The sequence below is a fragment of the Bos indicus genome, chromosome 6 (genome assembly GCF_029378745.1).
Source record: "Bos indicus isolate NIAB-ARS_2022 breed Sahiwal x Tharparkar chromosome 6, NIAB-ARS_B.indTharparkar_mat_pri_1.0, whole genome shotgun sequence".
Lineage (NCBI taxonomy): Eukaryota > Metazoa > Chordata > Mammalia > Artiodactyla > Bovidae > Bos > Bos indicus.
Window position 1 is genome coordinate 100,181,552 of NC_091765.1, and position 21,589 is coordinate 100,203,140.

Below are 21,589 nucleotides of genomic sequence, written 5' to 3' on the forward strand. Positions count from 1 at the left end.
ACTCAGAGCAACACAGTGAAGATGAGAGTGGTTCTGCTGCACTGACATTTCCATAAACCTCCTCTTAGATGCCTTTGCAGGAGCAACCGAAGGTACTATTTTAAAAAACATTTTAGGCCTTTCAAATATATATGAAAACAAATTTGACTCTCTTATCCCCACAGGCTCCCCACTCATTCCTGACTGTGATTACTCATATTATTATGAGACAATCTAAGTGACATTAACTGGCCTTCCCTGGTGGCTCAGTGAAGAATCCACCTGCCAATGCAGGAGATGCAGGTTCTATCCCTGGCCCTGGGTCGGGAAGATCCCCTGGAGGAGGGCATGCAACCCACTCCAGTATTCTTGCCTGGAGAATCCCCATGGACAGGAGCCTGGCGGCCTACAGTGCATGGGGTCACAAGAGAGTCAGACAAGACTTAGCAAGTCCACGGCGCAACTGCAAGTGCCATTAAGTAGCAATGAGTGAATTTCCTTTTCTTTTTTTTCTCTGAGTGACTGCAAGGTATTTGACTGAAAGTACAGTACTCAATATTCAGAATCTTCCGGTATAAATTAAAGATATGCCTCCTTTGAAAGGAAAGCTGCCCGTGGCTGATGGTATGACAAAGCTAGGACCACACTGTGTCACTAGCGCGATGCCTGGTGGGGCTGACAGCAAGGGTGGGAGTGAATATTTACAGCCAGGAAGTGATGAGCTTGGGGGTTCTCATTAACTTGCACATGTGAGAATTTGTGCCCTGGACACAGAGACCTCATTCTAAACCTACCCCGAATGTTCCCTGCTTCCCATCACCCAAACCAATGACTTTTTCCCCCTCCTTGCCCAGTCTGCATGGAGGCTCCTATGCCAGCACATTTATTTTGTTCTGTTTCACTGTATTTTCGAGAGCCATTTTTTTTTCATACCTTTGGAATCTGTTGTGAAAACCGTTTTACAACAATTTTTCTCTTGTTTGGGTACCCAAATATTACTCTCCTCACTTTATAAATACTTTGAACATATTTCATCAAACTTCAACAATTTTAACAAATCCCACAAATTCCTTGCTTTTAAAAAAGCGCATTCTAGACTGTTTTATTTTGAACCAAATCTTGCTCTTTGAAGTATGGCTGCAATGATTGGATTGTAAGACAGAACTGTTTCCTGGGTTACAAACTTTAATGTCCATTTGCTTTTGCAAACAGCATCTAAACCAGGTGGCTTTTATAAGACGCATGTCCATCAGCTTACAGAGTAGAGTGATTTTGTATTTATGCTGGCCAGAGCTACGTGTTCCTACACACAAACCAAGTGAGCAGTTTACAACTTACGGTTAATTCATTGATACACAGAGCAGACACGGGAGCCCGGTGGCCTCGGAGCTGGGTTAGGAATGACAGCTTGTTCAGGTCCCAGATGATGCAGGTTCGGTCTCGGGACCCGCTGACGATGATGTGATAGGCTAACGACGCGGTGGCACAGGTAACCGTATCCGTGTGGCCAAGTAAGGCCTAAAAGGGGAACAGATGAGACCAGGCTGATCACGGTGGCCATGTTCCTTACTGGACTCCAAAGAGCTGGGTGCGCTGCGAACCGAGAGGCTAGCAGGGAGCGCCTTGCGCAGCAGCGTCTGGAAGGCCCTCATTCTTCTCTCGCCACTGTCCCTGCTTCCCCCACCAGGGGTAAGAGACAAGTGTGGAGGACTCGGGAGACGCCACTCTCCATTAAAATCCTACCTCTCTCCTGGCCTCAGCCCAGGATCTCAGAAGGAAGGGAGAGTTGCAGTTGCAACCCCGCTGGGGTTTTCTCACACTTCCCGTCTCCACATGGAGATGTATCGATCATAGTCCCCAAATTCAGAATTTAAACTCTGAATCTATTCTTTTCTGCTGTTGATTCCTCTAAGTCCATTCTACAGAACTACAATTGGATGTGTTTTTTAAAAATGTAAGTGTGTGGTTTTAACACGTGGTCCCAGGAAGATACAGGGAAAATGCAGCTCTGACGTGTCTGGTGAGCACCTGTTAGGAGCTGGACACACCTGGGTGTCTCCTGCACCTGAGAGGGACCTGTTCTCAAACCAGAATAAATATGTTTCTCTTTTGCTGGGATATGAAGAGAAACAGGATCCAGGGAAATGGTAGTGCAGGAAAACAAACATATTGAAGGAAAAGATTCAGATGACTGTTAGGAATTTCTAAGTATTTAGTATTTATCAAATTTTGGTGATGCACACACCCTTACTATGTACTTGGCAAACCCAAAAGGCTGTTCGAAGTGAGAAGTACTTGGCACTGAGGGGCTAACAGGCACGCTAGCTAGCTTTGAAGCCCATTTTCTAAATTGAAAATATCATAAGCAGGAGCATTTGGACCAGCCAACTGCACTGAGAGCCTTGCACCTGCTCACGTGGAGACTGTGTCTCACAAGGACTCACCTTTAGACCCAGCAACCACTGAAGTTTCTGGACAATAGAGATGGTCACTGCAGTAAGCAAGAGGAGCTCAATTCTTTCTATAGGTATTGAAAACAGCACTGTTTGTCTGAGGCTAGTTTTAAAATAGCTTTGGAATCACACAGAACTGAATTTATATCCTGGCTTTACCACAAGGTGTGACGTGGGCCTGTGTCTTAAGTTCCCTAAGCTGTGGTTTTTCCAGGTGTTAATTAGCTCAGGCTGCTGATCGTCTTGTAGAAATGTCAGGACTGCAGTTTTACATTTTTTAAACTCCCAGCACAGTGCCCTGAACATGGCAGGTGTTCAGTAAATGGCAGATATTACTGTTACACTACTTTTAAAATTTGTTATCACAGAAAACACCTAGATGTAAACTCCATTAAAAAGAAACTTACAGTAGATTCACTTATAAATCAAATATTAAAAAGGTGATGGCTTCATGATAAAAGAATTCTTGCTTTGATTAAACATTTATGATAGAGTCAGCTCATAACAAGTGATCAAAAATACTTGTTAATAAAATCACCAATGGTTTTTCTGAATACATTTCATGAATTTGCCATGTTCTCAAGAATATTATACACGAAGAAACAGAAAAAACAAAAATCAACGACTTAATGGTATAGATAAGTGAAAAGCATCCAGAAAAGAAGTTATTATGAATCAAATTGCAAATATAACTGGTTTGCAAGAATTTAACCTATATATAACTCTGAAAAACATTGACATTACTTTAATATATTAAAAAAAAAAACTATATCACCTAAAGATATCTTGCTTCAGATTTTAAAAAAGGACAGCTTGGATCATCTTTAGAAATAGTATCCTCTGATTTTTCATTTATATTTTTTAAGATCCATTTCTAGCAAAAGAACACACATTTTTTGGTCTTGTCCATTAATGTCTAAATTGCCTTGGAATTAAGCAAGTTTTTCAGTTTCTCTAGAGCATGAGCGAGGGGGTGGAACAGGTCCAGCATTTCACATTCTGTTACCTGTTTGAGAGTGAGAGTCTTAGCCTTTTCTTTCGAGGTACTCATCTCCCAAACACACACCACCGTACTTGTTCCACCCGTGATGACCAGCTTGGGGTTGGGGCAGATCGCACAGAGAATCTGGCCCCACTCCGACAAACATTCATAAACAGTCACTGCCTGTAAAATAGAAGAGATGTGAGACACATGCCATCGAGCACTACAAGCTTCTGAGACACGACGAGCATACCAAATGAAAGTAACCTCTATTTGGGTCCCTCCTGGGCAAATACCTGTGTCCTGCAGGTACCTGCTGGGCTGGTTCCCTAAAGCTCTACTCTGAACTACACCCTACAGCCTCCTAACTATAGCTGGTGTCGAAAATCATAAGAAGCAGCACTTTGTTCATATTGGGGGTCTCCAGTTTTTCCAGTCAGGGAAAAAGATGTTCCGATTGTGTGACTGAAAATGACGTTTAGGTTGTGTGATACTATGTGAGATGCAGGGGGTGATCTGGTGAAAGGATGCATCTGCTGTAGCAGGTAGAAGGTAAAAGGAAACCGTGAGTGCTGCTGCTGATGACAATGTGACTGAACAGAACTGTGTTACAGACACTGACTGTGTCCCTCATGCATTCAGGAGAGGACTGTCAAGGGGCAAATATGACTCCAAAGGACCACTTAGGTATTGCCTCTCCAAGAGATGCTGATGGGACTCAAAATGGTAGCTGCAACTGCTTCTTAGGGGAAGGGCGGCAGGTTTTCTGCCAGCCATTGAAGAGTGCCGATATGGTAAGTGGGACAGTGACGCAAAAGGAGGCTCTTCTGGTTGGCAGAATACTGAACACCTGGTTGGCGAGGGCCCCCTGGAGGAGTTCTTGGAGTGGAAGGCAAACTGCTAGGTCCTGGTACACAACCTTCCAGGAGAGGCTTTTCTGCAGGAAACGTGACTTGCCCACTAGCTCCTCTATCCTCACGGGATGCAGTGAAGCTCTCCCTTCCTCTGGCCTGGGGAAAGCAGCTGAGAAGCCCTTGGCCTGAGCTATCCCCACCCCCATGAGGCAGGATCTCCAGGCCACAGAAGAGCAGGATGACATAAGTGAGCAAGCAACAGTGCAAACCTTGTCTGACTCATAGGTCCCCAGCCTGCAGCTGAGGTCTGCGTAGCCCCAGGCGAAAGTCTTGTTCCAGGTTGGTGGGATAAGAACCTTATTCTGTTCTACCGCAAGAATGCCTTTGTCTGTACACACGATTTGTCCCACAGGCTCTTTGAGTTCTACAAAAAATAAATCAACATATTAGAACCAGTATAGGGAAAACTAACCTCCTTATCCCAGAGAGGAAGGTAGAGAGTGTTAGTTGTCTTCGACTCTTGTGACCCCCTGGACTATAGCCCACCAGGCTCCTCTGTTCGTGGGATTCTCCAGGCAAGAATACTGGAGTGGGAAGCCATTTCCTCCTCCAGGGTTATCTTCCCAACCCAGGGACCAAACTGGCGTCTCCTGCATCTCCTGCCTTGGTGGGCAGATTCTTCACCACTAAGGCCACCGGGGACGCCCACAGGGGAGGGGAGGTAAAGAGACCTCAAATATTCAGACAAATCAAGCATCTCGACACCCACATAAACACAAAATGACCTGAGAAGGAAGCAGGGTGTGGCTTTCGATGGAGTCTTCTGCAGACCCACTGGGCAGATGTCAACCCTGACTGGTGTCTCCAGCCTGCCTGGCTATGGACACTTGCTTGGGTTTGGTTCCCAGCCACCAGGCCCACCTTTTGATCCCGAGGACTGCCAGAGTGCTCTGGGATGCTCCCAGAACGCCACACAGACCTCCAAATGACCTAGGCCTTCAGCTCCACCCAGCCCTAGACTTCCTGAAGGAAGGCCAAGACCCCAGCCAGTGTTCCAGAGCCATCTCTGGGCAGTGGCTGGAGCTGGCACAGGGCAGAGTCTGTGGAATGAGACAGGCAGCAGAGAGCTGGGCACCCATCCAGACTTTGATGCTCCAGTTTTTGGATTTAAGTGACAACTTCAAGACTCTGCAAAACATTTTTTTTTTTTTTTTTTCATTCAAAGGGGAAAAAAATCTACTTGGAAAAGTAATTTAAAATAACTTACAATAACAGTAGATGAAAGAAGCTTTTAGTTGGCATGTTAAAAATACAAGTCTTCTTACTGCTATTTCTAAATTGGCAGAACATGTGTAAATGAAGATGGCAGAAGTTTTTCTACAAGTTGAATTATAAGATTGGTATACTAGTTTTCAGTACCCTAGCAGAGAGGAGAACCTGTTGGGTTTCTTTCAGATGCAAAATCCAACAGGCAGAAAGAAGAGACGAGAAAAGGAAAAGGAGACTCTAACAAGTATTTGGTGGTTTTAGCACTTATTACAAATGACACTGTTGCTGAGAAGCAAATTTGTTATTGCTTAACTAGGATTATTAAACAGTCGCACAGAATCATCCATCAGAAGCTCATTCCCTGTCACTTTACCTTTTACAGGTGTTAGTGAAGGCCTCAGGTTGTCCAGATGATGAAAAAAGATCTTGTCACTGGCAGACCCTGGCGGGACGGAGGCCCCCGCATTGTCTCCGTTGAGTCGACTCCTCACTCGCTTGGGTGGATGAGGTTTTTTAAATAACTGGTAAGACAGAAGACAACACGTTTTATAATGAAAGCTAACATTTATTAATCAGCCCTTTTATTTGCCAGATATTTTGTTGCTATTTCACTTAAGCTTCACAACAGCCATTAGGTATCACATTATCACATTTTATACTTGACGAAAGAGATTTAAAGAGGCTCAGAAGGTTGCCATCTGAGATCTCATACCTCAGTAAGTGGGGACAAGACTCGGATACTCAAGTTTGGGTTACCATCAAGCTCTATGCTACACTGATTTCATGATAATTTTTCAAAACTAAATTAATCTCTTCAAATAACAGTCAGTTGAAAATTATTTTTCAGTGATGTTTAAAAATGAACCCATCCTTTACAGACCGATACCGTTCTGGGCAATGGAGAGCAGGCAGCCATTCTAACTGGGTTACATCTGGCGCCAACACAGGCTTTATGGATGTGACATCATTCCTATCTCATTTAGGTGCTACTAATTTGCTCAGTATGAATACGGTTGCCTTCTTTTTACTTTGTGATGATGTAAAAGAAAAAAAGATCTTTGTCATTTCTGTTTAGTATTTCTAAGGGATTGAAAAGTATTAATGTGCATTTAAGATGACTGCTTTTCAAATACTGTACATTTTCTAAATAGGCAGAGTCATTCCTGTTTGAAAACTGATATTTAAGGAAGATATTTGGAAAATCTTAAGATGAAATGAGATTTAGAATGACCATAACACCATCACAGTCTATTTATTTGACATTGTGAGTTTCCAGGAGAAAAAAACAGGAAAAAATATGTTTATAAAGATACACATCTGAGGCTCCCAAAGCTTTAAAGATGTAATTCCCATTTTATCTACATACACGGCATAGGATCAGAGTTCATTTCTTTCTTTTTTTTTTTCAGTGATTCCAGGTTTAATCAAGGGTGGGGAAGGCGCTGCATGGCTGCTTAGAGAGGCCCCATAGCAGCCAGCAGCCTGGGCCCCACACGGAGCATCTGCTTTTTATTCTTCAAAGACTAGACTCCGAAGAGGTATTAAAATACCTACATACTTTCAAATATGTTCATGAATGAACCTTTACTGAAGACCTTTATGAGGTACCTGAGGATAAAGCAGGCCAGGCAAGCATATATAAGGATAAATTAACATGACGACGACAAAGCTTAGCTATTTTGAGGGACGGTTACACTTGGAAGTACTCTCCATTAGTTCCTGGAATGTCCTAGAAATATGTTAGTATCCAAACCCTATCTCCCAGACTATCTGCCTCTTAAACTAAAAAGTGGGGCAAAAATCATGCAACAGTGCATATCTGTTTCCCAGAAGGTTTCCCAGAAGGTTATGAAAAATGGTTCCTGCACATGTAACCCTCAAAGAAGGGAAAGGCTTAACTAAGGTTCTTCTGGTGTGATTCCAGCTCATCAACAAATGTTTCACTTTAGAAGTAAACCTGGTTCCTGCACTGGGGGATCAGATTGCACTGTGAGTGCTGGAGTCACAGGCTGTCCACTGTCTATCGTGGCTTTTCCATAAACAAAGACTTGTCATTGTTCTGTGTTCCCAGCTGTCAACTGTGGAAACCTCAAAGTCAGTTAACCTACAAAAAGGGAGTCCAGGAGAGATCTTGAACAGAGAAGGACAGCCAGGGTCAAAATGCAGAGGCCAGGGCACTTGGGGGAAAGGTGGTGGTCTCAACAGCCAGCAACGCGAGGCTTCTCCACCGTGTTGTGGTTTCTTCTGGCACATCTTGCCCTCCTCGTGGGCCCAGAACAATGGGGATAAAGGATGAGATGAATTCCCTTAGCGACTCAAAAGGAGGCTCTTCTGGTTTGCAGAAACACTGAATACCTGGTTGGCTAGGGCTTCCTGGAGGAATTCTTTGAGTGCAAGGCAAAGTGCTAGCCTCTGGTACACAACCTTCCGAGAGGCTTTTCCACAGGAAACGTGACTTGCCCACTAGCTCCTCTATCCTGATCGGATGTGGTGAAGCTCTCCCTTCCTCTGGGTTGTGGAGGAGCAGCTGAGAAGCCAGTTTCCTGCCGAATCTCATGTGGGGACAAGAAAGCATGCCCTGCCACTAGTCTGTCAAGGAAAATCCTCTTTGACTAACAAAATTTCTATTTTTCTGGACTGTAAAAGGGAGGAGAATGTAATAATCTAGGGACCCACTGCAACCACTGGGCAATATTCACGGTTCTTAATTAAAAACTTGGTCCAAAGTTAATTACTATATGGTCATCTACCATCCACAGATATATTGTTCAGTCGCTAAGTTATGTGTGACTCTTCCATGGACTAGGTCCGTGGGATTCTCCAGGCAAGAATACTGGAGGGGCTGCCATTTTCTTCTCCAGGGGATCTTCCCGACCCAGGGATGGAACCTGCGTCTCCTGCATTGGCAGGCAGATTCTTTACCACCGAGTCACTGGGGAAGCCCACAGACATAAGACAGAGCTTAAAAAATGTAATAGAAAATATCAACGATAAGGAAAAAACAGCCATACCTGTTTAGGGATCTGCCCAAAGTTATTAATGAACCCTATGGTGGCTGTTTCCTTGAGGGGGTCATTTATGTTGTAGATATCCACTTGACCCTCATAGAAAAGGTGATGGAAGACGTTTACAGCTTCTACTGCGGCAGGACCTTGCTGCTTATAGCCGAAGATTAAGTCGATCCACTCATGCAGATGGGCACTCACGTAGTCACATTCCAGAGCCTGCAATTTCAAAACACAGGTTCAGTCACTGGCTGACTTGTATTACTAACTTGGAAAGTAAAAGGAGTGACCACTGGCCAACTGGAACTAAAATAACTAAAAATCATACAAATAACATTAGTAACTTAAACATGTGGGGAACACATCGCTCAGGGTCCTCTCTTTGTTCTGTGGTCAGTGACCCAGTGAAACCTCAGTTCCAATGCAAAGTGCACTCCCATTACCTCACGGTGCACCCGGATGAATTCTCGTGGGTCCCCTTTTGCCCAGGGTGGAAGGATAACATCTCCAAGTTTGGTGCCGTTTTGTTTACAGCCTGTGAAATTAGATACATTAACAAGAAAATAAAAGAGTGAGATAAATAGTAACATCCTGTGAAAGTAACAGACAAGTAGTGGGTTAGATTCATTACCAGAACTATACAGTTTTACCACCAGAAAGGACCCGCAGAGATCATCTACTCTGGTATTTCCCCAAAATTCCTCCTTAGAGAGATTTACTGAGCATTCACAAAACTGTGGGGCTCCCACAGTCAAAGGGCTTCAGGAAATGCTGAGCTACGCAAGGTTAAACATGTTTCTTTTCTGCAAGGCTCCTCGGAGGTACTGCTCTTCTCTAGGAAGGGTATTAGATACAACATTTCTGACATTTAATTGATCACAGGACTCCTTCATGAACATTTTATGGGGTTACTGTTTTGAGTTTGGAAGAAACTGCCCAAACCAACACAAGCCCCTTAAGACTGCTCATCTGCAAGACCATTAACAATTTCTCTGAAGAGTACATGTAGGCTTTTCCAGAATGCTTAAAGCTTGGTGAGTCAACAGCAGTGGCCAAGCACTCAATCTCTTTTCTGGATGTTTTGACAAAATTCTGCATTCACATGGAAAAGGTTGCTGAAAGAATACCTAACTCCTCAAGCCAATTTTAGTCTGAATTCTATTTTGGCCTAAGAGGACATACAAGTATGAGTCATCCAGAAATATTTGCAATACATGTGGTTTGTCATACTTCTGATTCTTAAATTCTTGAGAGAATGCTGTAGAACCCACATGTATTTTGCTGTAAGGATTCTCACTAAAAAAATAAAAGTAAAATCTGAAACAATGTAACTTTTTGGTGACTATTGTATCATTTAACAGAAAAAACACTTGGAAAGACTATAGGACCACCTGGCAGAAAAAAAAAATCAAGTTATGATAATTCATAACCATGTCATATTTATTCCACGTAAACTGTTATTTTAAGTCACAGCCAGATAATCCCTAAAACAGTAAAGGACGCATTTACTATGAGATCTACTGACAACAAAACTGGGATTGGCATTGAGGAAGTGGGTTCTGTTTCTTCTTTCGAAAAGGTAACAGGAGCTTACAGAGCTTTCCTAGGCACAGATAGGATAACCACAGTAAACAATGACCCTGTAAGTGGTGATGTGGACTCCCTAGCTTCATGCAGTTGGTTAAACAGCTGAATTATAAATTTTCATAGAGAAGTGTTCAAATTTCAGGACACAGAAGGCAGGTTCCAAGTAAGGGCCAGTAAAAACCTTTCCTTTCATCATTGAGGCTTGATGGCTTCTTTACAATGTGATACAAGTAAGAGACTAAAAATCCATTTTATTGTTTAAAGGAATGTTTCGATTTAGTTGGAAAAATTTTCATGTAACTTAAAAAAAATAAAACAATCAAGTTATTACAGGCCCTCTCCTCTCTTTCACACCCTTTCCCCACCCTCTCTGAAATGTCCTCTAAGCCTAATAAGAAGTAAGAAATAACTTTTTTGATAAGTAATAATCCCCTAACTACCTGAGATAGAATCTACTTTTCCCAATTTTGCTCATAATCCCTAAATACTGTGTGATATAAGGTTATTTTATCAGCGCTATCTGCAATTTTAAAATGTCATTTAAAGGGGACAGTCTGTTGAAAACTCTTGGTCTAATTCTGCTACTCTGTAGTTTCCCTCCATGTTTATCCAAGGGTACAAGGATAAGACCAGGAAATGAACCTACGTGCTCCAGAGCCAGGGAAAAAACCCCAAGTGTTCTTTCTTTTGTATCATTAGCTATCTTTTCTGGATGGAGAGACAAACAGTTTTGTTTGACTTTCTTTATATTGAGGTAAAGTTCACATAACATAAAGTTAACGATTTTAGAGTGAACAATTCAGTGGCATTTCATATGTTCACACTATTGTGCAACTATATCTAGTACATTTTGACCACCCCAGAAAGAAATCTTAAATGTAAACAGTTGCTCCCCATTCCTCCCACCCACCCCCCATCCCCTGCCCCAGGCCCTGGAAATCACCAATCTGTGTCCTGTCTATCGGTATGTACCTGTTCTGGACATTCCATATAAGTGGCATCATTATGTGACTTTCTGCCTCTAGCTTCTTTTACTTGGTGTAATTTTTTGAGGTTCGTCTATGTTGGTGTATTTATCATTACCCGGTATCTTATAATGCCTGAGTGATACTCCATTATATGTATATTCCACAGTTTGTTTATCCATTCATATATATGTGGGCTGTTTCTACCATCTGGCTACTGTCAATAAAGCCGTGATGAATGTGCATGTACAGGTTTTTAAGTCTTTTTTCAGTTCCTCTGGACAGTTCTTGCATGGAACTGCTTGGTCATGTGGCAATTCAATGTTTCACTTTTTGAGGAACTACCAAACTGCTTCCCACAGTGCTGAACCATTTTAACATTCATGCCAGCAACACATGAATGTTCTACTTTCTCCACATCTTCCTCAGCTCTTGTCATTTTCTGTTTGTGTGTCTTGCCTTTTCCATTATAGTCATCCTAGTGAATGCAAAGTATTACCTTATTGTGCTTTTGATTTGCATTTACCTAATGAATAATGACGCTGAGCATCTTTTCATATGCTTATTGGTCATTTGTATAACTTCTTTGGAGAAATGTCTATTCAGGTCCTTTGCCCCTTTAATTGGGTCACTTATCTTATTGCTGTTGAGTTGTAGGAGTTCTTTATATTCTGAGTACTAGATCTTTACAAGATATATATCATTTGAAAATATTTTCTGGCATTCTGTATGTCTTCTTTTCACTTTCTTCATAATGTCCTTGTATGCAGAAGTTTTAAATTCTGATAAAGTTCAATTTCCCTTTTTTTGTTGCTTTTGCTTATGTTTATCTAAATACAAGATTATGAGGATTTATTCCTAAGTTTTAAGAGCTTTAGCTCTTACTTGCAAATAGCATTGTTGTTAAAGTGTGTGATTTCAAGGAAGGAAGGGGATATGTTATGAAGGTGAGCGTGACAATTATACATGACCTTTCTTTCACTTACTTATTTAAAAGTGGATGATTTGGTTGGGTCTGTAAGTAGTCTGGTTAGAACATGCCTGCAACATAGATTATTATAACGGACTGAGTATTTCTGGAATGTGTTTTGGCACTGTTGCATATTTGTCTCTTTGAAAGTGGTGTTCCTAGGGAAGACAGCAGCATTCTCCAAAGGTGAATTATAAGTAAACCTAGTAAAACCCTAATGTGCATTCATATGCAAATGCTGGGTTCACATTTGTTGTTTTTCCCTATTCACCATCTACTCTTCCTTTGAGGAACTGCCATTCCTCCCAACTCTAAGTGCTAGAACTTGGTGTTTTTAGCTGCTCAAGGTTGAGTCCCAGGTCCAATCAGAGGTATCAATACTAAGACTCAGTTTTAGGACTTTTGCTGGGGCTACTGAGAGAGTCTTATTATCTTTCCTATTGCATCTGGAGCTACAATTTCACAAGGTTTGAGCTGCTGAATGGGTGATTAAATAAATAAAAATTATAATACTCAATAAAATAAAATCATTCAAACATATTAGATGTGAAGGTGTTGGAGAAGACTCTTGAGAGAGTCCCTTGGACTACAAGGAGATCCAACCAGTCCATCCTAAAGGAAATCAGTCCTGAGTGTTCATTGGAAGGACTGATGTTGAAGCTGAAACTCCAATACTTTCGCCACCTGATGCAAAGAGCTGACTCATTTTAAAAGACCCTGATGCTGGGAAAGATTAAAGGTGGGAGGAGAAGGGGACGACAGAGGAATGAGATGGCTGGATGGCATCACCGACTCAATGGACATGGGTTTGGGTAAACTCCAGGAGCTGGTGATGGATAGGGAGGCCTGGAATGTTGCAGTCCATGGAGTTGCAAAGAGTTGGACATGACTGAACTGAACTGAACTGATTCTCTGAATTACCTAATAAATTTTATGAGATAGTATAGTAATGGTTTATATGTGGATACTGGTTTATATGTGGAAGTCTTAAATACAGTATGATACAGGGCATGAAAAGAATATGAAAACAGAACAATATCTGGCATGAATACTCTAAGTAAAACAATGAAATTTTGATATGTTGTAAAAATAAATATTCAAAACACAGATTAGCAAACCGTGTTCCAAGAAACAATAACCAAAGTCAAATCTACTTCCTGTAGCTGCTGGATAATACAAAGAGAGCAAAGTACCAAGGAAATTTCTCTCCCTTTTAGAAATGTTGATTTGGTTCTGTTTTTTTAGTACCCTAACGGGATGAAAAAAGGGTTTACTTAGAGTTATTCAGCAATTCTAATTTTAAAACTTATCAACATGTAAGCTGAGACAATAAGGAAAGATTTAAACTATATGTGAAAAATGTGGATATGCCACTCTTGGCTGTTAGCTTCAATCACATTAATTTTCAAATAAAATTTCACCTCACTTTCATTTTCAATGAAATAATGATATTCTGACCATTAGATGTAATCTTTGTTAATTTTTTCATTTTCCCAAGACTATGGATTGAAACAGCTATTTGGGGGCACACATCTATTTTTCTTTGTTATATTTATTCTCATATACCCAATAACCCAGCTGACTTTAACAGCAGCTGTAACCATGAGGGATAGTAACTGAGGAGGACCCTGCAGGGCCTTTCCAAGAACAGCCGGTCCACCCCAACCCCGTGCGTTCCCCCTCCTTCCTTTGTAGAAAAGCCTTAGTCTCCCAGGCCTCCCCAGAGTTCCAAAGAGCAAATGTAACCAGAGAAGAGAGAAACTGCAGAAACAAAGGAAAACAGCCAAGCAGCACAAAATAACAATTTAGCCTAAAATAAAGTCAAGGACTTTTAGTTTCTCCTCAAGGGCTATAAACCTGAGCCATATCCTTGAGTTGTTTTGCAGATATTAAAACCCCCACCAGGTGGAGGAAGTTAACTGCATGCTGACCACAGGTTCATAGACCCCAGACCAGTCAGATCCAGAAGTTGATGACCAAGATTCCTGAAATACCACTTTGTTACCGCATCATCAACCAATCGCAGAACTGAGCACAAGCTCATCACAAAGCCTGTGACCCTCTCCCTTACATGGACTTTTTAAAACTCTCCTCTGAAAGCTGTCACTGGGGATGGTTCAGGCCTTTTGAGCATGAGCTGCCCATTCTCCTTGCTTGGCCCTGCAATAAACACTGTCCCATCCTTCACCACAACCCAGCGTCAACAGACTGATTGGGTTTGCTGTGTTTCAGGTGGGTGGACCCAAGGTTGGTCTGGTAACAAAAGCTTTCTTTGTCAGTGTCTGCTACAGACTTCTCAGAAAAGTGACATTTCTGTTGGTCTTTTCCTGGATACCGTTCCTAAGACAGTGCCATGGTGCTACATACCAAGGTCAAAGTTGTTGGAATTGAACAGGAACTCTGGTAAGTAAAAAAATTCTGGGATGAGTTCCTTTACATCTGCCATGTTGTGCTTTGACGCTGAGTACCAGGCCTCACGCACGCTGTGAAACATCCGGTCAGCCAGGTCAAAGTGGCCTCCCTGTGGGCAGAACGAGAAGGCACCTCTGTGAGAGAACTGCTCCCACCTCAGCATCCACGCTCAAGGGCCTGGAAACCCCAAAGAAATACATTTGGTGACAATTCAGTTTCCCATTCTCCTACGTCAAATACACAAAATTTTAAATAATCACAAAAAAAGAAGAATTCTTTTCGGGGTTCTCCTTACAAAGGGTCTCTTGCTTTGTATCAAAGTGATATCCATGTAATACAATTTAAAAAGATTAGTTTTTAGAGAGAGGGCAAGACTATAAGGAAATAGTTCTTCCATCATTTGATAATACTCTCCTTAAAAAAAAAAAAAAGGATTCATACTTGCAAAGCAGAACTAGAGACACAGACATAGAGAACAAATTTTTGGACACCAAGGGGGGAAAAGAGGGGAGTAGGATGATTTGGGAGACTGGAATTGACATATACACAGTATTTATACTATGTATAGGGCTTCCCTGGTGGCTCAGATAGTAATGAATCTGCCCACAATGTGGGAGACCCACGTTGAATCCCTGGGTCAGGAAGAACCCCTGGAGAAGGAAATGGCAACCCACTCCAGTATTCTTGCCTGGAGAATTCCATGCACAGAGGAGCCTAGCAGGCTACAGTCCCTGGGGTTGCAAAGAGTCAGGAACAACTGAGGGACTAACACATACTAAGTATACCAATGAGAACCTACTGTATAGCCCAGGAACTCTACTTAATGGACTGTGGTGACCTGAATGGCAAGGAAGTCCCAAAAGGGAGGGGATATATGGCTGACTTGTTGTACAGTAGAAACTAACAACATTGTAAAGCAAGTAAACTTCAATAAAAATTAATTAAAAAAAAAAACTTTAAAAAGCTGCTATTATATAGCCATTTACAGTTGAGAATATTCAGGTTATATATGTATTTGACTAATTTCATAAAATAACATGACACTGTTATTCTTATACTCATGAGAATTTAGAGGAGAACTAGGAAGGTGATCAAAAAGTTATAAATCGATAAACTCAAATATAAAAGGAATTTCCTTTGCTTACATGGCCTCATAGATGCACCACTGCCTTCCCTCAATCAAACTCCCAATGCTGTGTTTGAGTGAACACAGTGTGTCTGTCTTTACAATGAAGTTCACTGTGTGAAAATCCCAAGTCCGTACAATGGCCACCACGGCCTACCGCCATCTGGCCCTGCTAGCTCTCTGACCTCATCCCCTGTCGCTTTCCCCTGCAGTCACTCTGCTCCAGAAACTGGCTTCCTTGCTGTCCCTCAAATACCTCAGGGCCTGAGTTAGGGCCCCTTGCAGGCTGTTCTCCCAGCCTGGAGCACACTTCCTCCAGATACCCACACCAGTAACTCCCTTACTTCTTTCCAGCTCTGGTCAGATGTCTCCTTTCCGAGGTGACCTACAGTGACCAGTCTTTCTAAAAATGGCACCATGTCCTTCCCCACCTCACGTTCCTGTACTTCCTATCCCCTTTTTCTGACCTCTGTTTTTCACACAGCACGTATCATATACTAAAATATTTTACTAGATCATTATTTACTATGTTTGTCTGTCTCTTTCAACCAAAATATATCAATTCCATCAGGCAGGACTATTGTCTTTATTCTCTGATGTCTTCTAAGCACCTAGAATAGTGCCTGGCATCCGGTAAGTATTCAATAAATATTTGCTGAATAAATGAAAAGAGAATTTGGAGAAAAGCAATTATAATAGGGAAGATAGCAATTGAGCTACACGGACTTTTTAAAATGTCTGATGAATCAGTTAAGGCTGGATTCCATATATGTGGCTGGAAAGCAAATGCTACTTGCTTACTTGACTAAAGGACCTTGGCGCTTGTTTAGTGTAAACAAATCCTAGCTTATTTATCAATTTTGTCCAGTAAAATTCCACAATCATTATGTTTTGACTACTTTTGTGACTTTTGTAATGATAAACAACATTAAAGAAAATAGCAAAAACGATCTTAAATAGAAGGCGCGAACAACATGCAAAAATTCTAAACTTAAGAGTTTTACCTGTAGCCTTAGGAATATCTGTGTGAAGGGCTCCATTCTGACAAGGTATGAAGCCACAATCATGGCTGATGAATAGTGGGTCCCATAGTGGTAGGCTGGAGTTTCTCCTGGCCAAGAAAATAAAAGCACAATTGAAAAGGATGAACTGGGATATCGGGACTGGCATATATACACTACTGATACTACGTACAACATAGATAACTGCTGAGAATCTACTGCACTGCACAGGGCACCCTACTCAGCGCTCCAGTGACCTAAACGGAAGGAAATCCAAAAAAAGAGTGCATATATGTATACGTATAGCTGGAAGACGTTGCTGTACAGCAGAAATGATCAACACTGTAAAGCAACTATACACCAATAAAAATTTAAAAAACAAGAAAAATGAGAGTAAAAAAGAAAACAAAAGAGTAACACAAAAATAAAATTAGTGTTAATCAATAGACTTGAAAATGCTAATGTACATGATAACCGCGACACGAAGTACAGTCAGTTCTGGCAGTTGTAGAATAAAAACTTTATGATAACACTGAAACCCCTCATTTATATATCTGGCAAGTATCCATTTTAGTATAATTCTGTGACTTTCCCCCAAATTGAGCACATCCAGCAACCCCAGGGACGGGGGAGCCTGGTGGGCTGTCGTCTTTCGGGTCGCAAAGAGTTGGACACGACTGAAGCGACTTAGCAGCAGCAGCAATTCATGTTTTGAGGCTAACTGTATAATAGATAATCCTTACTAGCAAGCCACCTTCAACTAAAGCAGGATACTGATGTAAAGCAATTCTTTATTAGGTTCTGGCTTTGCAATAGTATACATTTCTTTGAATCGATGTCTACGGGTATTATGCAATTTCTGTTACACATTCTCCTTGGCAGGGGAAAAAAAAAAAGATTCCAAACAGGGAATATTGTTAGGCTTAATTTTTTTTCCTCCTTTGTTTGTTTTGCCTATTTGAAGGGGTAATATGATAAACATTAAACAATAAATCATGAGTATGTAAATTGCATTATTTTAGAAGGGACTCAATTAGTATTTTTTTAATGCAAAAGGGTTGTAAAAAGTGCTCAATAAAATTAAAAGAACATATAATGGAAAACAATCTGAAAAAGAAAAATATGTATATATACATATACACATACACATGCACACTGAATCACTTTTTGTATAACTGAAACACTAAATTAACTATACTTCAATAAAAAATATTAAAAGAATCAATAAAGGAAAGCATAGTTCCTGGCCTAAACACGATTAGGGATAAAGGCGTATTATGGGAAATTTCTACCCTAGACAAAGCAGAAAGACTTAGTTTTTGCCAATACTTGACAAGCTACCCAAAAAACACCTTCCAAGCATGGCCATCAGTTAACACGCAAAACCTGATTTTCCTACTTTGATAGTTGTGTATATGCTTGCATATGTAACAGACATAATCATATACAAGCAACTTGGGGAAAGATGGAAGGGCGTCAGACCACTAAATAATGGCTTACTTTTGAAACGTGGGTACCAAGTCCTGCGACAGGGAAAGTTACTTACCATTAGGATCTTCCCAGTCTTTATATCGCTTCTTATACTGAGCTAATCGTTCATCTGTCTGTGCTCCCATTGGCTTGGCCAGGTTTCTAAATGTCTTGGGATTAGTAAGATCGACCTCCTAAAATACAAAATGAAACCCAATTCCAAAATTACTATCCACACTCTATTTTCACCACCGTAGACAGAATGGCTATAGCCACGATGCTTTGTCAATGGGCTAGTATCCATGGGGTCACACCAGCAGAGCTGGACTCCAAGATAACGCCTTGCACCTACTGGTTATCCATATTTTACAGAGAGGCACATGGCAGTTTAACTGGTTCAGTATGAAGATGTCTGTTTTGGAAATTTATTTTGCACAGGAGAAGGCACTCAGAACCCAGGTTTGGAGATAAGGAATAAGAGGGAAAACCCTTCCCAGTCTTGACAAGGGAGAGGCAGGAGACTGTGGACACAAAAGCTCCATTTCCTCTTTACCCTCCGTTACCCACCAAACCGGAGGATCAAATCTCCCTTCTATTCTCTCCCCCTCCTCCCCTCTTTCACTCCAGCTTCACTTCTGAGCATTTTCTTCCTAGAGGTGAAAGCGAAGTGAAATAAACTAGGGCACTCACTAACTTGGTCACCTCCAAAAGACAACATCATACCAGGCCGTGATTCCCAAATGAGGTGGATTCCTCCAGTCTGCCAGAGATCATTTTAAAGGCTCATCCTTAGGTGACTTAATTCATATATTTAAAAGGAAACCAAAATTTACCTCCTAAGCATATTAAAAGCAGACATTTGAACTATGTACCAATGGGATACCTAATTTGTGTTCTTTTTATTTAAAACTCAACATTCAAAAAACTATGATCATGGCATCTGGTCCCATCACTTCAAGGCACAGATGGGGAACAAGTGAACACAGTGACAGATTTTATTTTCTTGGGCTCCAAAATCACTGCGGATGGTGACTGTAGGCCATAAAATTAAAAGACACTTACTCCTTGGAAGGAACGCTATGATAAAACTAGACAGCATATGAAAAAGCAAAGACATCACTTTGCTGACAAAGATTTGTCTAGTCAAAGTTATGGTTTTTTCCAGTATTCATGTACAGATATGAGAGATGGACCATAAAGAAGGCTACATGCTAAGTCGCCTCAGTTGTGTCCGACTGTTTGTGACCCAGTGGACTATAGCTCACCAGGCTCCTCTGTCCATGGGATTCTCCACGCAAGAATACTGGAGTAGGTTGCCATTTCCCTCTTCAATAAAGAAGGCTGAGTGCCAACGAATTGATGCCTTCAAATTGTGGTGCTGGAGAAGATTCTTGAGAATCCCTTGAACATCAAGGAGATCAAACCAGTCAATCCTAAAGGAAATCAACCCTGAATATTCGTTGGAAGGACTGATGCTGAAGCTTCAATACTCTGGCCACCTGATACAAAGAGTCAACCCACTGGAAAAGACACTGATGCTGGGAAAGACTGAAGGCAAAAGGAGAAGGGAACGGCAGAGGATGAGATAGTTAGCATCAGTGACTCAATGGACGTGAGTTTGAGCAAACTCTGGGAGATGGTAAAGGACAGGGAAGACTGGAATGCTGCAGTCCATGAGGCCACAAAGAATCAGACATGACTCAGCGACTGAACAACAACATGGCCCCCCAATTTTGCCAACTTGTCTTTTAAAAGTCTTGGACAGGAGAAACTGATCCACACTTACAAAAATAACTCAAGTTAGTATTTGTCCTCTGAAATTCTATATGCAAAACACCTCATTTGTAGTTTGACTATTTCAACAAAGATGAGTAAAGCACATATAAGTACCAGGCCTTGCTCTAGAGATTGGGCCCTAGGAGTTACCTAAGTTGGTCTTTGAGTTCAACATCCTCACAGCTAAGTAAGGTCAGACAAAAACCATGCTTACAACATGTAAAAGAAGGCAGCACAATACAGCTTAAAGGTGGTGTGGGAACAGAGGAAAAAGAAGAAGAGAGAAAGGACAGAAGGTCCCCTGGAGGTGTGAGTGAGTATGTCCTGCTGGATGAAATACAGCCAGCCAGAGGAACCTGGCAGCGGGAGGTAAGGAGGGTACAGACATGGGGAGAAGTCCAGGCAGGGAGGGTAGCACGTGCAGAGTTGCTGAAAGAGAACGGGGTGGTCCCGGACAGCAGTCCTGGGAGTGCAGGAGCGGTACCTAACTAGCAGCTACTCTGCAAAAGGTACTGTACTGACATTTTAAAATTCTCTCCACGGGCTTCCCTGGTGGCTCAGTGGTAAAGAATCTGCCTGCCAACACAGGAGACATGGGTTCAATCTCTGCTCTGGGAAGATTCCACATGCCTTGGTGGAACTAAGCCTGTGCATCACAACTACTGAAGCCTGTGCGCCCTAGAGCCCTTGCTTCATGACAAGAGAAGCCATGGCGATGAGAAGCCCGCACACTGCAACTAGAGTAGCCCCTGCTTGCCACAACTAGAGAAAATGCTGTGCAGCAATGAAGATGGAGGTCAGCAAAAATAAATAAATAAATGAAATTATGTCCAAATTGTGATGATGATTTACGCAATACTTTTCTAAACGGAGAGATGACTCAATTAGATTTATTTCTGAAACTGGCTACAGTGTAGAAGACAGTGACCTCCTCCAGTGGATCCAAATTTATTGGCACTTAGGAGACTGAATGGATTACCATGAATCCAAGAAGTTGGCCAAGCATGCAAACTTTGTCCAAGCCTAAGCTAAAGCTCAACTGGAATTCCAGTGGAGCTATTTCAAATCCTGAAAGACGATGCTGTGAGAGTGCTGCACTCAATATGCCAGCAAATGTGGAAAACTCAGCAGTGGCCACAGGACTGGAAAAGGTCAGTTTTCATTCCAATCCCAAAGAAAGGCAATGCAAAAGAATGCTCAAACTACCGCACAATTGCACTCATCTCACATGCTAGTAAAGTAATGTTCAAAATTCTCCAAGCCAGGCTTCAGCAATACGTGAACCGTGAACTTCCTGATGTTCAAGCTGGTTTAAGAAAACACAGAGGAACCAGAGATCAAATTGCCAACATCTGCTGGATCATGGAAAAATCAAGAGAGTTTCAGAAAAACATCTATTTCTGCTTTATTGACTATGCCAAAGCCTTTGACTGTGTGGATAACAATAAACTGTGGAAAATTCTGAAATAGATGGGAATACCAGACCACCTGATCTGCCTCTTGAGAAATCTGTATGCAGGTCAGGAAGCAACAGTTAGAACTGGACATGGAACAACAGACTGGTTCCAAATACGGAAAGGAGTACGTCAAGGCTGTATATTGTCACCCTGCTTATTTAACTTATATGCAGAGTACATCATGAGAAACACTGGACTGGAAGAAACACAAGCTGGAATCAAGATTGCCGGGAGAAAGATCAATAACCTCAGATAGGCAGATGACACCATCCTTATGGCAGAA

The 21,589-nt window shown here is 41.7% G+C and overlaps 1 protein-coding gene across 7 annotated transcripts in view; it reads right to left on the reverse strand.

Annotated features, from left to right (window-relative positions):
• The window catches only part of WDFY3 (WD repeat and FYVE domain containing 3), a 283,525-nt gene that overhangs the window by 16,158 nt on the left and 245,778 nt on the right, over positions 1 to 21,589 (reverse strand). For all 7 annotated transcript variants that reach the window (XM_070791719.1, XM_070791718.1, XM_019963046.2 and 4 more), the window contains 9 exons: positions 18,150 to 18,267; positions 16,607 to 16,713; positions 14,432 to 14,585; positions 8,986 to 9,077; positions 8,549 to 8,761; positions 5,911 to 6,058; positions 4,538 to 4,692; positions 3,439 to 3,597; positions 1,318 to 1,497 (listed from right to left, as the gene is read on the reverse strand). In XM_070791719.1, the coding sequence (XP_070647820.1) occupies positions 1,318 to 1,497; positions 3,439 to 3,597; positions 4,538 to 4,692; positions 5,911 to 6,058; positions 8,549 to 8,761; positions 8,986 to 9,077; positions 14,432 to 14,585; positions 16,607 to 16,713; positions 18,150 to 18,267 (1,326 nt within the window). The remainder of the gene's footprint in view (positions 1 to 1,317; positions 1,498 to 3,438; positions 3,598 to 4,537; positions 4,693 to 5,910; positions 6,059 to 8,548; positions 8,762 to 8,985; positions 9,078 to 14,431; positions 14,586 to 16,606; positions 16,714 to 18,149; positions 18,268 to 21,589) is intronic.